Genomic DNA, 18,017 nt, shown 5'->3' with positions numbered 1-18,017 from the left:
GTTAAAAGTTACCCACTGTTGGTATTACATCTCATGATGAATGGCAAAGTGGAAGGCCAAAGACTTGCGAGCATGCTTGCCCAACTGTGGAAGCCCTGGGACAATACCTCGCCCTTTATGGAGATGCACCAATAATATTAGGTATGCCAAGCTCTGTTATCTGACATAAATGTGGTTTTTGATACAGATCTCCCACTCTTTCCAGGCTACATCATTCTTGGTTTTCAAAAAGGACTTACATACGCACTGCTCTCATGTACAGGCCAAGCAATGGCACTCGCCCATTCTGGCGCCAAGTAAGTTATTACTACCAGGAAGGGAACTGACAAAATCCTAGACCACAATCACTGTATATATAAACTATGGGACCTCCTTGGCATTAAACAAAATTACTATAGCACTGGAAAACAGACAAAATAAGGGTAGCCAACATAACATTTCTATCAAATTCAAGGAACCTACTTACCCTATTACCTATGTGTCCTGAAGCTTACATTGACATAAACCTATCCATCATCACTGATAGGTAGACACCCCATATCAAAGTTTATTGCCAGCACCTGAAGAAACCCAGCCTGGGTTGTTGCCCCTACTTTCCATTCACTTCAGCCCTTCCGTGGGGTACGTTGGTATTCTAAGTTTCACCACTGGTTCCCCTTTCTACACAAGGATATACCACACCACGCTCCCTCTTCCCCTCCTTCCACAATCATCCTCCCCCCTATCCCCCAGGACTGGTCAATAGGGCAATCAGGCAGTGCTAGAAGGGCTGGTAAGGCAGATCAGTGTCTGTCTGTTTTTTGCTCTTTGTGGGACTGCTTTATGGTCTGATGGGTCAGATTTTACTGCTGATTTCCCGACCTTACCACAAACATAGTCTGCAGCAAGCAGAAATGCATACAGTCTCCAAAATGTGCAAAATACCAATATTGCATGTCTTCCCAAGTTCAAAACTGCCCTTAGTTGCAAATCTGAGCTGCTTGTTTAGATTTCTGAATGCCTAAAGGAGGGGATGCAGGGGTTGAAGTGGGCTGGGTCCCTCTGGGTGTCTGAGTGTCTGAAAAGTTTCAGTGTTTCGTCCATCATCTCCTTGTGTTTGCTTTGTTCACCTCAAGTTGGCAGGGTATGCCCAGACGTGGGTCCCTTGCTCACTTTGCCACTGAATTCAAGCTAGCCTGGCTGATGAGGGGTGTTACCCCGAAAACGGTCCCAGGATGCTTGTTTCCAGTTCAGGGAAGACCTGGCTTGGCAGTTCGGGCTGGACCGTTCTCATAAGGCACAGGGTCAAGACTTATTTGCATATAGCTGGGTCTGAACTGAGGTGGCCAAGTGAGATAAGGTACGATGATGTATTCAACCCAGATTTGTGACTGGGGTAAGTGTCTGAAAGGTTTCAGTGCTCCGTCCATAATCTCCTTGTGTTTGTTTAAGTAGTAAATAACAACAGACTTTGAAACTGGTTTGTATCAGTCCATATATTCATGTTCTTAACTTTACTGGAAAACACTGACGAATTCTGAATAGTGAATACAAAAAGTGTTAAAGTAATCCATGTCAGCAATTTAGGAATACTGTGCAACGGGGGTTTTTAGAAAATTAGGACTAGAAGGGCGCGCTGCCTAGGTTAAAACATTACAAAGTGTGTGAGAGGCAAGATAGTCGTTATGTAGTGCGTGAAGAGCAGACAGCAAAACACCCTTAACCGTCCAAACAAGTCAAAAGACAAGGCAATTTTAACAAAACTAAGCTCTCGCAACTACAAGTGTGTTCATCAAAACAAGGTACAATGACCAAAAGTTAAAAAAGAAGCGCAGAAGCAGGTTCTTTGATGTAAGTCTTCTTGTCACAGCAAGATGTTTAATTTTCTCCAGACTTGAGAATAATACAGTCGCCGACACGTGTTTCGTCGTGTGCAGTTGAGTCACACGACTCTTCAGGGCTGGTAATACAAAATAATGTATGCAAATTGTTAACTAAACATATTTAGCTATATGCTGCATATGGTGACACTTGTGCAACCAACATGCAGTTGTGGCGTGCGTAGATATCGCACATGGTTGGTGAAATTTAGTGAAGAAACTCGCATATTCGGGCAAGTGAATGGTCTATAGTGCTAATGTGCACGTAGTGAGTGAGATGGACTTAAAAGACCAATGTGTGGTCATGTGTCACTCGTACACAGTGGTCCTAAAATTTAGAGGGTGTCCGTAGTGATGGTGAATGAAACGTGAGATGTCAGATATATTACATCTAATAGAATACGTGAGGAGGTATTTGTGTGGCCTCATGACGTGGTAGTGATAAGGGTGCCTATATATGTTAAAGATCCAGAGAGCACAATTCATGCAAACACTTTAGTTCAATGGATGATAGGTGTTACCTTCCACTCCAATTCCAATGTATGGATGGAGTAAGTCTGGGTCTTTGAAAGCTCAGTATCAAGCTAAGTAAGGTAAAGGTAAAAAAGAGAGAAAGGGACTCATAAGGAGGCTTCTAAAGGAAGCAATTGCTTACAGGACTAAGTCGAGTCTGGGGCAGCGAAGAAAGAAAAACTTTCTCTTACCAATGGGTTTTCTGTGGGTATATGACAAAGTCGATGCTGTATAACACAATATTCAGTTGCAGTGTAAGGACAGAAAATGTCGTATCCCACTGGTAGTTTTCATTTGAAGGTATAGCACTATGTTAAACAAAGGGGATAAGGGAATCATAAGTCACCGTTATATAGCGCTATTTGGTTAGTCTAAGCAGGTTTGCTAGTTATAAAGATCTAGAACATTGTTTGCCCAGTCGCTCTTCAAGGATAAAAAATCGAGAATGCAAAGGGTTACCTGTGTATCGCTATGTTGTAAGGCGGGGAGCCGGGAGGGGATATATGTCAGCAATTTAGTTCCTCTCTATATGAGGAATAAGATATGCAGATGGATGAAATTTTGAGAGAAAAAGGTCGCACATGTCTAACATAAAAAGTATGATAACAAGAGTGACTGAGACACTCTAAAGACTGCTGGTCCTTCAACAGGCCTAAGTAAAGTTTAATTCACAATCTCACAATATCAGCCTTTATACATTTTCAGTGTTAAATATTTACAGCAAAAGCATTGTTATTGTTCATTTATCTTAAACCATTGATAAAATATGTAGTTTGGGCTGGTTTTAGGTGTGAACCACAACCATGAGGAAAGAGGAAGAAAGCTCAACCAACTTTCTTACTTAATACATGTATATAACAATAAAGGTTGATGAAATACATGAGTAGGTCTTCCACCTTCAAAATGGAACCATCGTTCATTTTTTTAATTGCCCTCATCCAAACTCCAGTGATATGCTTCATTATTGGGCAGCTACAGCACCTCCTGGACCATCAGTGTGAACAAAGTGGTGCTAAAGATAGATTTTTTTAGAGCTCGGACAAAGTTAAAACTGCCTAGAAGCGACACCCAATCAATTCAATTTAATCTGGGGTGACTTCTGACAGAATTAAAAACTGATTCAGATGATCAGTAGGTTATTCTAACTTTACCATCTCAATATTGTCAATATATTTCATACATACTCCTTCTGCCCAACGGGGGTAGATGGCCATCGTGAGTACTAAAGATCCCTATACCATGGGCATCATTGTCGTCAGAAAAATGCCAAGTCAGTGTTGTCAATACCAAGTCACCTTAATAATCAGCAAATTATAGTAAAGGGTGGCCACTCAATAAATTCAATGCTCACCAAGTTCAGGGGAGGATAGGTCGAGTGGAAATGTCCCCGACCCCGCTAAGTGTCCAGTAGTTTCACTAGGACCCTCCGCCTTGTACAAAGGGCCTTTTTCTGCTCACCTTGGTGTGCAATCATTGTGCTACAACCATGCAGGTGCAGTATTGTACTCAATGAGTGGCCACCAATTACTAGAAAGGGGGCACCCTGACTCTAGGGAGGCAATATTCTACTTTTATTTTTTGGTCCTGATGCATTGCCGACTGTCCTCATGACTCAGTCACGCGCCTCTCCACTCTGCAGCATGACTGTCACTGCAAGGAGGCTCTCAGCGCAGTCCTGTCTCAACAGGATCTTAGAGGAAGGGCATGGCACCCTACACAGAGGCCAGGCAGGACATGGCGCCCTACACAGAGGCCAGGCGGGAAATGGCTCCCGAAACCGAGGCCCCAACACAGGATGACACAGCGCAGTGTCTATGCCTTACATTCCCCCATTCATCCTGCCTTAACCGCATCCGTGCGGCGCGAATTCCCCGCCCATGCTGACTCCGCCTTGCGCGGGCGGAGTCATGACGGAACGGTTCCGTCATCAGCACAGCTCAACCGACGCTGATGACGGAACCGTTCCGTCATCAGCATCGAAGGGGTTAAAGGGCCCTGAATTATTTTATTTTTTAACATAATAAAGGGAGGAAAATATTAATAAATCACAGACAAAAGGAATACCGTATTTCCAGTCTATGCTAGAAAGAGCATTCTTCTGGCTTGTGGACACTACTGTCTGCAGCTCCATGAAGATTTGGGGTGCGCCAACCTCACCACTACTACAACACGTTGGGTGTGAAAAGAGAAGTCTGCTGTTCACAGAATCATGTCCTAGCCCCTACTCCTGCTTTGCTTCTTGAGAGCTCTGCTGCCCTACCCTCCACGGGGTCTGTGTCAAGGAGCACCACCCAGGACCATAACCCTCGGTCTTGATCAAATAGGGGGACAGCGCTCATCTCGCAAGGTGCCTACAGATGCTATATTTAATTCCCTGAAAGCCATTTCTGCCATACCGTCCATTAAACGGTTTGTTGTTGATGACGCATTGTCCTCCTTGGCTCCAAAGTGGAAAAACTAGACGGATCGCCTACAATGCTACTTCGAAGGAGCTAGCATAGCTTGCGAGAGGAGAAGGGCCCTACTGCTCCACCTCAGTGGAAAGAACATCCATAGAATATACAAAACATTAGTGGAAGCTACTCCAAAAACATAGGTCACTCTCTTAAATGCCTGAAATGTTATTTTCGAATCTATGGCCACCAGGGACCATGAACGCTTTGTATTAAGAAAGGCTTGCCAGGAGTCAGATGAGTCATCAGAAATGTTCCATAGTTGGCTGAAGGAACTCGCAAGCAAGTGTGTGTTCCAGGACAAGCAAGAAGACATTTGCACTGAAATACTACAAGGGTGCTACACTGCAAAATTCTGAGAAAATATGCTCCAAGAATCTGGGAAACCATTGCAAGATATCCGGGGCCATATGTATCAAGCAAAATTGCATTCGCAAAAGCTGAAATTCACAGAATTTCGGCGTTTGTGGATGCAAATTTGCCGAATGGTATATATTAAGGCAGAATAAGGAATCTCAAAATTTGAGATTCCTTATTTTGCGATTGCATTTAAGGAATCGCAAATTTAGCGATTCCTTAAATGCAATGTAAGAAGCACCAAAAAAGTGCAATTTGGCCCTAAGGAATTGCAAATTACCACCAACTTCAAGTTGGTGGTAATTTGCGATTTCTTTCACAAATGCACTTTTTGGCATTTGTAAAGGTGCCATGTGGCGCACATACATGCCCCTAGGGCATGTATGTGCACCATATGCGCATACATGTAAATTTCAGGGGTGCATCAGGGTGTCCTTTTGACACCCTGGCACCCTTGAATTTATTCTCAATTTGCGATTCTCAAATTGAGAATCGCAAATTGAGAATAACTTTCCATTCATTCCTATGGGCCTCCTGGCCCATAGAAATGAATGGGAAAGTATTCCTCAATTGTGATTCACAATTTGCGAATCGCAATTAAGGAATATTAAGAAATCGCCCCAAAAAATTGATTTTTTTAGCATACATCCCTATTTGCAATTCTCAAATAGCGATTTCTAAAAAAATCGCTGTTTGAGAATCGCAAATCAGGATGTTTATACATATGGCCCCTTGTCACTAGGATGGTCCCAGGGCTGGACTGGCCACACAAACCAGCCCTGGCAATTCTGCCCGACTAGCCCCGGTGGGGAAATGGCGGTGCTAGCAACAAGAAGTACTGCTTTATCACTGCTGCATCACTGCTGCCCCTTTTGTTACAGGGGGCTGATATTGCAGCACTGCTGCAAAACCAGCACCCAGCAACAAACCGGCCCCCACCCTTCCGGCCTACTGGGAAAATGCCTGGTGCCTGCTATGGCTAATCCGGCCATGGACACACCCACGGGCCGCCTTAAGTGGTTGCGTCCTGTAAGACGTGGAAACCAAGTTTAGGCAGTAACATAGTGGCCCCCACACACTATATGACCTATGTGAGTGTCCTCGTTATTACTGGGCCTTATCTGCCATCGTGGCTATGAAACACCCCAAAGGTCAACACGACATGGGCAACCGTTCAGGGGCCCTCATTGAGCCCATTCTGATGGGGCGGTGGGGGGGGAGGGGCAGGGTCGGATTGGCAAGGCGGGCATTCGGGAAACGGCCGAAGGGCCGTTGTCTCAGTGCCCTCTGTGGGCCGGTTTTTTTCTCCCCTTTTTCAGTTCACAGAGAGTGCTCTCTGCTATCTGCTCTCTGTGAACTTGGGAAGGGGAGAAAAAAAAAACGGCCCACAGAGCGCACGGAAACAGAGACAGAAATGAAAGCGCTTCACTGTGTGCCATGCAGTGATTATTAGCTGTGGCCTCACTTCACCCTCTGCCCCTGAAAAGCAATCACGCCAAGGGTGGGCTGGGGAGCGGATTGTCTGCGAAAATCGGCCTCCCTGGGGGCCAGGTGTTGCTCAGGCCTTGAGCCATTTCCACCTCGGGCCCCCCTGGGGCCCACGCAGCCGAGAAACGGTGTTAATCTTAACACCTCGCCCACAGCCCCTCAGATTCAGGGCACAGTGGGCGAGGAAGAATGGGTCTGGCTGTGGGGGCTAGGTGATGTTTTGAACTCCCACCATCTTCACCTCAGCCTTCCCCTGTCTACCATTGTGCTCCCCTGCCAAGACATTGCCCTGGGGCCTGGAGGGCTGGGGAGGGCTGATTAATTTACTAATTGCAGGGGCCATTCTGCTGTTCATGTGCTCTTGAGCTAAGTAGGTTAGTAATAGCAGGGGCTTCCCTTCTTTTCAGGTGCTCCTGCACTGAAGTTCTTGAATAATTTTGTGACAGAAAGGGGCCTTGCTGTTTTTTTAGTTGCTCAGCATGTAGGCCATTGTCACCTTGGGCCTGTGTCCTGCCCAAGAACAGTATCCTCCCACTTTCATTCCTTATCTTTGCATAGGCATAGGTGGCCTAACGCCAGAGTTGCAGAGATGGGGATTCAAGTTTGAATCCCAGGGTCTGCTCAACAGCCTGTGATTCTGGGCAGATCACTTCCTCGCCCAGGCCCTTAAATAAAAAATCAGATCATGTGTACTGTAATTGGTACTCATGAATAGAACTCAAATAGCCTTTGTCTTGGGCTGAATTTACACTACATAAAACTGTCAAATGGTAAGAAAATTATAAAAAATAACCATTTGTTCATGCTTTATGATTCTGCAAAGGGACCATGATAATTAAAGAGGACACTTTATAAAAACATGTCCATATTTTTAACACAGCTTTTCCGATACAAAATTTCCATTTCATGTGCCAGTTAACAATTTAACTCTATTTTAAAGGCCTAATCCAAAATGCAGACAAGGGGCATATTTCTCTATATGCCAAAAATATCATTTAGTAAGTTTTGGTTCGTTTTTTTTTGTAGTTTGTAGGTCATTCTGACAGTAAACACCCATTATCCCGAATCTTTCTTGCCGCATACCATCACTCTGCATACTTTTATTACGAATCTACTAGGACTCCGCAATGCCGTTATAACGCATGGCATTACATTTTATATGCTTTTACCACGCATACATTTACAACGAAACTCGTAAATGCATGAATGATAAAAGCATGTTTTTTTGTATATGTTAGGATAAGGTAAGTATGGGTATATAGGGTATATGTTTTGGGGTTCTGAGGTATATGTTTTAGGGTGATTGGGTATTTTAAGGGTTCAGGGATAGTTTTGGGGTACTGGGGTATTTTTAGGTTTCAGGACTAGGTTTTGGTTTTGGGGTACAGGGGTATTTTTAGGGTGAAGGGATAGGTTTGGGTTTTGGGGTACAGGGGTATTTTTAGTGTTCAGGGATAGGTTTGGGTTTTGGGGTACAGGGGTATTTTTAGGGTTCAGGGATAGGTTTGGGTTTTGGGGTACAGGGTATTTGTAGGGTTCAGGGATAGGTTTGGGGGTACAGGGGTATTTTTGGGATTCAGGGATAGGTTTGGGTTTTGAGGTACAGGGGTATTTTTGGGATTCAGGGATAGGTTTGGGTTTTGAGGTACAGGGGTATTTTTAGGGTTCAGGGATAGGTTTGGGGTTTGGGGTAAAGGGGTATTTTTAGGGTTCAGGGATAGGCTTGTGTTTTAGGGTGCAGGGTGCATTTTTAGGGTTAGGATGGGTTATGATTATGGGGTGCAGGGGTATTTAAAGGGACCATGGTGGGATTAGTTTTTAGGGTATTGCACAACTTTTTCTGGTTGGTTGTATTTTGTTATCATGCATGTGGGCCCCAGAACGTGCTTCAGAGTTGGTGCTACATAATGTGTCTTACACATGGAGGACATGCGAAAAATTGTGAGGGATTGTTACACGGTTGGAATATTTAAAACCAATAGCACTAGCTGTTTGCAGGTCTCTTGTACCATGATTCAGAGAACAGAGTGTGTGTATTGCTTCTTCTATATAAGGAGGAAATTATTAGATTTCCTCCAATGGAATGGTGAAAATCCTCAGAACATCGCATTGGTTTTCATTGTTGCTGAAAGAATGGCATAAGTAAACATAACTAAAGCTACAATTGCAAACACAATGCCCGTATGGTTTATTGTGATATTGTGTGCTATCTCACAAAACAACAACCAAATCAACCTTACCACTAAAAATGTGAGAAATAGGCAGGTTGCACACAGAATTCCACGTCAAATGTTGTTGCAATTTAATGTACACAATTTACCCAAGGAATGATTTTGCAGCATTATTCCAGATTGTATTACATTATGATATAGGCCTGAACATAGGTGCTCACAAACATTTTGCCAGGAGCAACAACATCTGGTCTGAGTTATGACCAAGAGCTATGTTGATACCAGATGAGTTGCAGTTGGGGGTAAGGTGAGTGTAAGGGAAGTGAGGCATATACATCTAGTTTCTGAATTGCACAATGTGATACCAACAACTTGGCATTAATACTGGTTTCGTATCTTAATCAGATCATGTGATCCTAGGCAATTGTTTTATTTCACTCCCCATGGCCCAGACTTTAAGGCAGCAACAGATATGAATAAAACTGTGTTTTTTGTATATAGACATCACCTGCTGACTGTGAAATAAATGTATGACTAGATTGTACAGATACATTTTTTCAGCATTCTTTACACCCCAGACTGCCTTTTCCTCGTTTGTGAATTCTTACTTTTGTTATTACATGTTCTATTACCAGAGATTCCAGTCTTACCCTTTCTCCTTGACTTTGTACTAGATTTCTGGTTTATGTGATGATTAGAGTCTAGGACACAGCTGGTTAGGAAAGAGTATCCAACGACATTGTGCAGGGCGTTAAGACTGCAAGTAAGTATTCAGTTATCTGAACTGCAGTGCTCCTAGTCTTTACCAATGTTACTTGCTCTGTAAGCTTTAAAAGGCTTAATTTACTAAATATTTGTCTACAAATTAGACCTCAAAGAGTAACCAAATGGTGTTTCATGAAAGGGCATGCCCCTCGAATGTGGGCCACGCCCCTTAAATATAGACCACGCCCCTTAAATGTAGGCCACGCCCCCTTAATGTGGGCCACTTTTTCGTCAGTGCCCGGGCCAAATTGTGATCCCAATCCGACCCTGGGGAGGGGTGCATCATTTTGCATTACGGCCCTCTACCCCAGGCTCCAAATAGATATTGTCAGGAATGCAATCGTCATTCTTGTATGTTGGGACAGTGCAGAGTTCCCGCCGTATGCAACAAGAACAGTTTGCGTGGCAAAGAAAAGGACTGCGCGGTTTCATTATGGGCCTGAGTAAACAGCAGGTAAAGCCTATTCAATCAAATGTACTTGTTCCCGTCGCAGATGTTTTTAAAGCTTACAGTATCACCTTTTACATTCTCGTAATGTTCTTTCGAAAGAACCGCATGGTCTTAATTAAAATGTCAGCTCGAAACCAAGAGAAACTATGCTTCAAAAATAGCAGTATTTTATTCGGCCAGCGAAAACGGGCTGCTCTCGCTCCAAGTGAGCCAGGAAGCCGAATGCTGCCAGCCTCGATTGATGTACGCGAAAATTGCGATATATTTTTGTGTTCGCCTAGTCATGCCTGGCTTTCTGCTGACATGGGAAGTTGCCTCTGCTCGAAACACGCTCTGCCGTCTAATGGCATTGGCAATACAATGGAAGTCTCGGGAGAAAGAAAAGGTGTCTCCGGGGCTCCTGTGCGCTGCGAAAATTAATCTGATACCTCATATGAAAACAGCCCCTGCAGGGCGTCCGCACTCTGCGGTGCAGCGATACCTTTTGTTTTAATATTCATTAAATTACTGGGGAAACTTGTCCAGGCAGCCCCTCTTTCTGACTTTCCACCATTAGTTGTATATGTGGTATAACAGTTAGTAAATATATGCGGAATTACTTTACGTTACGTGAACGGTTAACATACGTGCAATATCTGCATCTATGTGCTGCTTTACGCCGTGTGGCTTCCAAGCCGAGGTGGGCACAGTCATTCAGATTATATGCTCAGTCAGGACTGAAAGAAAAAGTCATGGGGGCAGATTTATGAGGCCCTTGCGCCACGTTTACGCCGCTGTTGCGTCACGCAAGGCGGTGTAAACGTGGTGCATCCCTACGAACGATTTACAACGTGACGCATCTAGGCAGATGCGTCACGTTGTAAAGCCCTGCGCCGCTTGTGGGCGTTCCGGCGCAGGGTGGGCGTTCCGGATCAGGTGCGCCTCGCAAAAGTGGCTGAGTGAAATCTATGAGATTTCACTCAGTCACTTTTCAGCCAATGCTGCGTCAAAAGCCTGCGCCTGCTTGAAGCAGGCGTAGGTCTTGACGCAGCATTGTTAAAATGGGGCACCCCCGAGCCTTGCTGGAGTTGCGTCGCGCTTGCGACGCAACTCCAGCAATGCGACACATTTCCGGCACAGATGCGTCACGCATCTGTGCCGTTTTTGCACCATGGTGCGCCGCATTATAAATGCGGCGCACCATGGCTGTCGGAGCTGTGGCGCACTGTGGCGCATGTTAACTGGCGCATCCCTGGGGATGCGCCAGTTAACATAAATCTGCCCCATGGTATTTTAGGGGAGTAAAAGGTCCTAAGGCATTTAAAGTATTCATCAGCACAGTGCAAAGATAACAATTCTGGAGTCCCAATGAAACCAGACAGCTATAAAAGGCAGATGGTTTCCTCACTGTAGCATTTTATCTCCAGCAATAGCCTCCTTGTACAGCGGCATATATTTATGCACCACTGTTTATGGTGAGGTTCTTTAGCAGGGCACCACAGAGCACCACTCCCCCATTCATTTGGGAAGACAAAAGGCCATACCATCCAGTTAATTATTCTGAGATGGACAAAAAAAAGCCCACCCAATTAATTATCCAGAGAGGGACAAAGAAAAGACCAGACCACCCACGTAATTATGCTGAGATGGTCAACTGGCCCGGACCACATAGCTAATTATCTAGAGGTGGACAAAAGACCAGACCACCCAGTTAGCTATCTTGAGATGGAAATGCCTGACGTTGCAACCCAGCCAGACTTATACACCAACAAAATGTTTTGGCAGAGTAAAATAAATATTTCAAAACACCATGTTGCTGATTAGGGATAATTGTATAGAACTTAAAATTATAACTGAAGGTTTAATATTACAAATGATTCCAACGTTTGGCCTTTAAAAGTTTCCTTAGATTACACTAAGGTCAACACACCAATCCCAAAGGCATATTTGTATCTTTGTGGCAAAGTCAGGGGCAGCTCACTATTTTGTTCGTTTGGACCCCTCTGACCTACTTTACTACCCATTCTAATATTGCAAAATAGTTGAATAAGAGACTATTATTGTAATTAAAATGGAGCACCAGGAGCTGGAATAAGTCTTTTGCTGGCAGCTAAGGTAAATAGAAAAATGTCTCCAAATGCATTCTGTGTGAGTGTTTGCAGTCGAGAGTTTCTGTGACAGTCGGAATGTGTATGTGTGAACATGTGAATCTTTACCCGTAAGCATCTGTTGTGAGTGAAAGTGAGTGGATGAGACGGTGAGAGGTAGTGAGTGGAAAAAGGGTGAGATTGAGTTTCAGTATGTAAGGATGAATGAGTCTGAGTGAGTAAGAGTGACTGCAAGGGAGTGTGTGTGGGCGAATGAGAATACATGAGTAAGAATGAGTGCGAGGGAGTGTTGAAGAGAGTAAGTGAAAATGAGTAAGTAAACATGAGAGACCTTAATTTTGAGTGAGAATAAATGAGAGTAACAGTGAGTACAAGTGATTTTGAAAGTATGAGTGAGCAAGATTCAGTGATTGAGAGTGAGTTTGAATGAATGAAGGAGAATGAGTGAGTCATATAGAGAATAAGTAAAAGTGAATGGGAATAAAGGAATGGCAGTATGTGTTGTGAAAGTGAGTGTGAGTGAGAAAGTATGAGTGGATCAGATTAAGGATGAGTGACCTTAGAGTGAGCAAGAACAAGTGAGAGGACAGAGCACAAGAGAGTGAGTATGATTGAGTGCAAATGAATGAGTGAGTGAGGATGAGTGTGAGTTATTATATGTGACAGTTATAAAGAATATGGTGTTAGGCTTGCATGTCTGCATTTGGCAGTAGCATATTGAAAGCTATTCTTGGCTTATAGAGGCACTCATGGCAAAATACTTGACCTGACACACTGCAGGCAATTCTTAGCATGACAGGCACCCATGACACAAAATACTGGCACTGGCATACTTGAGGTAATTCTTGGTATAATAGCCACCCGTGGCAAAATATTGGTAGTGGAATCTCAGAGGTGATCCTTGGCACATGGGGCACCCACGGATAAATGCTGATGCTCGCACATTGAAGATAATTCATGTCATAAGAGAGGACAACTGTCACATATGGGAAGTAGGCAAACATGACATAATGCTAGCCGTCACACCATAAAGGTCATTTTTGCCATAATTTTCACACATGGCAAATATACTGCGTTAACAGGAAAATTATGGCATAGGCATATTGCATGTAATGTTTGGCATTAGGCATTGAGACATCCATGGCATATATGGGGCATCCATGATAAAATTGCGGCCCTAGAGGTCAATGGAGGTATTTATTATAATATATATGGGCATCCAGAGCTAATTTGAAACACAAAAATGGTTTAACTCCTGAGCAGCCTCATTTTGCATTGGCTGGGCACATCATGTAAAACTGGGGTATTTAATGAGAGCCCTTTCAGAACCTGTAACTTTAAGTAATTGTAAGTGAACATTGTTTTTCAAATCCATTGCAAGACCCTATTGTTGTCTAAATGTTCTTGGGGAAGAGCCCCTTTGATCCATCAACAAGAGATGTGGCTCATTGCTTCACTCATTCAGGGCAAGAATTACTCTCTGCTCTTTCGAAGATCATGTTAGTACCCAAATATAGGAAGTATCTAAAACTGACATTTGTCTGTGTTATGGTATTATATTTATCATTTTATTATTAAGAAACTCCAGCAATAACAATTATTGTGGTATCCCCAGGATTAAAGTCATGTAATGTCACGAAGTCGGAAGAGTCTGGGATCATAGGTCCTATGATCTCACTTCCTTTGATGAAAATAACATCAAAGTGTGTGTGATGTCACTTTAACTACCCCCGACATTTTGTCCATCAACGTCCAGGGACAGAAAGACAGACAGACAAGATAGACAGATAACACACGCACGCACACACACACACAAACACACACACACACACGGAAAGGGATGATTTTGTTTATAATGATGAAATCACATAAACAAATCTTTTGCAACACCAAATTAATATTTTACACTCATAATGTGTAGTATATTACAATAATAAGTGATTATTTTGCTAATTTTCTTCACAAGTTCACATATTTTAAATGACTACTTTAGGTACCATTGCAATCCTTGCACAATGCCATACAAGCCATGTATAAAAAAGAAAGAACATACGTCATTAGTTAATTCCTTAGAAATATATGTACTAATAATCCCTGGAGGGTTGCCTCTCTTCTTAATATGTAGAGAGTAAGAAAGTAGTGGGTGGAGAGGGTTGCTTAATTCATAACATCCAGAAATTATCGAGTAGAATTCCGTTGTATTGGTTTTAGATTTGATCCATCAATGAAAAAGATGAACACTCATACACAAGTCAGAATCAGATCAACTGCTAATATTACAAATGGATGCAAGCATTGGAGTTACATTAAAAGTTGCCCACAGTACTCAACAGGGAATTAACGTTTGTGAAATAATTTCCATCCATGAATTTTGTGGTTTAATTTTTGTGTAGGATTTCAACATATCAAACCGAAGAGCCTACAGCCAAATTCAACCCCCATTAGCTATACACCTATATCCTCCCCCTTTTCCACTTCACCACTGTCTGCATAAATGACTCAGTCTAAGCGTGTAATAGACCGTGCATACGCCCATACAAATGCATTCCTTAACAGAGAAATTGTGGTAATAACACACCTCTTAGTTTCCTGTCTAGATCCATTGCGTTTTGGGTGTCGTTTTTTCCTTCGATCCATAACGTTTTGAATGTTTTACATACAATATGTATTCTCAAATAAACTGCAAAACATTTATCATCTAGAAAACACTCAACATAACCTTTTGAAAATATTTATAAAACCATAGCAAAAGATGGAAAAAGAGTTTCACTAACTGTTAAAAACCAAAGATTGGAATCCTTTAAGACATTGAAAGGACTAACACAATCTTGTTTTATATTCACAGCTGGTCTCATATATTCACCTACTGTTTTCACTACTGAGCATGAGACACTTCCACACTTTTATTGATTTCAGTGCTTACCCTTCATTATGAATGATGAGGCGAACTACAGGTCTATTGATCTTATGAGCTTATCTAATTGATTTGCATTACATAATCAATCACAAGCAGTTTCTAACCAGAAATTGTAATGGTTTTTCTTAATTAGATTGGGTATTTAACAGTGAGAAGTAGATAAACTATTGGCATCTCACTTTAAGTTCCAAATTGATTGAAATGTGGTCTTCCCATGGCTATGTGCATAAAAATGTCTGCAAAGATATCTGCAGTGATATACAAACATTGGATGTGCATGTCTTCCATTATGGTAAATATTTGTAGAACATTTTCTTAGTTTGCATTATGATGATATATATATATATATATATATATATATATATATATATATATATATATATATATATATATATATATATATATATATATATATATATATATATATATATATATATATATTTTGCATTCAGTGAAATATATAAAGACGAGAGGCAAAAGAATCTGTTGGCTAACCTTGACATCTTTGTCTGTCTTTGCCACTAGGTTGAGTTTTGATGAAGGGAGATCGTGGAGCAAGTACATGTTCATCTCAACCCCCCTCTTTGTGGATGGAGTGTTGGGAGAACCTGGAGAAGAGACCTTGATAATGACGTAAGAGACCACTGAGTTGCTTAGCTCAGATTCATCAGACACAGGTTTTGAATGAGTTACAGTAATTAACATTTTTTCAACTTTCTAATACGCTACGATGGTCTGTCCATATTCCAGATCTCGAGCTCTCATCACTTCACCTCTTCCAATGCAATTTGGTTCTTGAGTTGATCTCTGCAGTGCTTTTTGGAACAGATTCTTCTTTAAAGACCACTGCTGAGTGGTTTACCATTAGCTATCCATATCCATGAGCACAACACATTTCAATTTGAAGCATCAACACTTGCATATCGTTTCTTCTCACTTCTAAACTATTTGAAATGCCCTCACCGCACCCTACCATGAACTGTTGTATGCAGATCTACATAGGCTGTTCATTGTGGTCGCACAAGGGATGTCACATTTTCTTTTGATTTACAGTAGTCACATTTTGGGAGTTACTCAGAGCTAAACTCCAGACCTTTTACAGTTGGTTATCCCAATAATTGGTGCATACATCTACAGATGGTGAGCTACATCCTGAATTATAGTCCTAGCACCACTGTGAAGAAAGAATAAAGTAACTAGTTTTCCTGATATGTAATACTAAACTGCTATAATGATGTCACAGCATACAATTGAAATGTACAGGGTGCTTTAAGAGGGAGAAAGCTCATCCCCTGACATAAAAAGAAAACATGAATCTTATGGCACTGATTAGTTTAATCTAAACATGAGATTCTTTGTGATATATATATATGTATATATGTGTATATATATAAATACCGTGAACAAGCAACTGTTGGTTGCGAAACGTGTTAGTTTGTACTTGAAATGCTGGAGTTTTGCCAAACGAATTAAAGGATTGGGGAAGAAACTCTCTTGTGAGTGCTGACTTATTCTCTTAAAAGAAGGGATTTGCGGAATAAATATATATGTGTTTATATATATTTATATATATAGTGTATATATATATATGTATGTAGATGTGTATGTATACATGTGTATATATGTGTGTATATACATATGTATATACATGTATGTATACTTATATATGTATGTTTATATACAAAAATAGAAAACAAAACAAAGGGTCTATTCCTTATGCATCTCTTCCCTGTTAAAACACACTAGCGCTTTATTCAGAGGCATATTATCAAGTATTGAAGCGCTTGTGTGTTTTAACAGGGAAGAGATGCACACAGAATAGACTCTTTGTTTTGTTTTATTTTCTATTTTTAGGATTGTTTTCTTTTTGACTCTGATTTGAATAGTACCTCAAGTTTTCGGAACTCTGGAACACAGTCAGAAACATGCAGTATGCTGCTAGGGAGGGCAGGACCTAGCCACTGGGCGCAATCTCATTGCAGGGTATATTGACAAATGTACCTTCAGTCTGCCTCTTGGCATGTATTTTCGAGTTGTCACATTGACCTGGAAAAATCATGCATTGTTTGATGTGTATAAACATACTTTTGATAAAGTTAAAAATAGTTAAATTATAAATGTGGGTATCACAGAATATCAATTAATGTTTTTTCTCACATTTAACAATGACTACAGCAGGCAGTCTTTCTTCCTTTTTGAAACATGAGACTATATTGTGTTCTAGTTGAGTCTGTTAACTTGCTTTATTATTGTTTACTCACTTGTTTTGGTAGAAAAGAGAGCACTTCTAGGTGTGGAAAGTGACTCTGACAAAGGCCGTTCAGGTCGAAACGCGCCAGTCACTAAAACTATAATCTCCTTGATCCTGGAGTGCAGTTACCTTCTATGTGTGACAGCACACGACCGTTTGGCGATATATCTATATATATATCTCTTTATATATATTTATATATATATATTTATATGTAAATCCACACGCATACAAAAAATAGTTTGCTTTCGTTTAATGTCTAACTGTCTTATTTGTTTCAAATTCTTATAGGGTCTTTGGACACTTCAGTCATCGCTCAGAGTGGCAATTGGTTAAAGTTGACTACAAATCTATTTTTGATAGAAGGTGTACCCGGGAGGATTATCGACCCTGGCAGCTCCACAGCCAGGTAATACAACCAATCGAATTGTTGTGTGTTTGGTCGTGCTTCATTCTGCCTTCGCTGTCTTTCATTAATGCAGAGAATTTGAGCCCAATACATAATAGTTTTCAAGCAAGCAAGTCAAACATGCATACATGAAAAACTGATCTACATGTGAAAATGATGTGATCTAAACTGACAGAATCGATGGACGTTTCGGCTTACAGATCAGATTTTTTTTTAAATGGACAATCTGGTAGTGCACCAGAGCGACCACAGTCGTAATTGCAGTGCAGGATCAGAAAACTAGCCTTTCCTAGCAA

General features: G+C 41.6%; 1 protein-coding gene across 1 annotated transcript in view; it reads left to right on the top strand.

Annotated features, from left to right (window-relative positions):
* Positions 1-18,017, top strand: part of LOC147712037 (VPS10 domain-containing receptor SorCS1-like) — a 2,945,658-nt gene that overhangs the window by 2,279,373 nt on the left and 648,268 nt on the right. Inside the window, exons 14-15 of the mRNA XM_086922756.1 lie at positions 15,587-15,694; positions 17,604-17,721. Coding sequence (XP_086778882.1) covers positions 15,587-15,694; positions 17,604-17,721 — 226 coding nt within the window. The remainder of the gene's footprint in view (positions 1-15,586; positions 15,695-17,603; positions 17,722-18,017) is intronic.

The sequence above is a fragment of the Lissotriton vulgaris genome, chromosome 5 (genome assembly GCF_964263255.1).
Source record: "Lissotriton vulgaris chromosome 5, aLisVul1.2, whole genome shotgun sequence".
NCBI classification, from domain to species: Eukaryota; Metazoa; Chordata; class Amphibia; order Caudata; family Salamandridae; genus Lissotriton; species Lissotriton vulgaris.
Note: the sequence above shows the minus strand (reverse complement) of the source record. Positions and strands in the feature narration are given on the sequence as shown.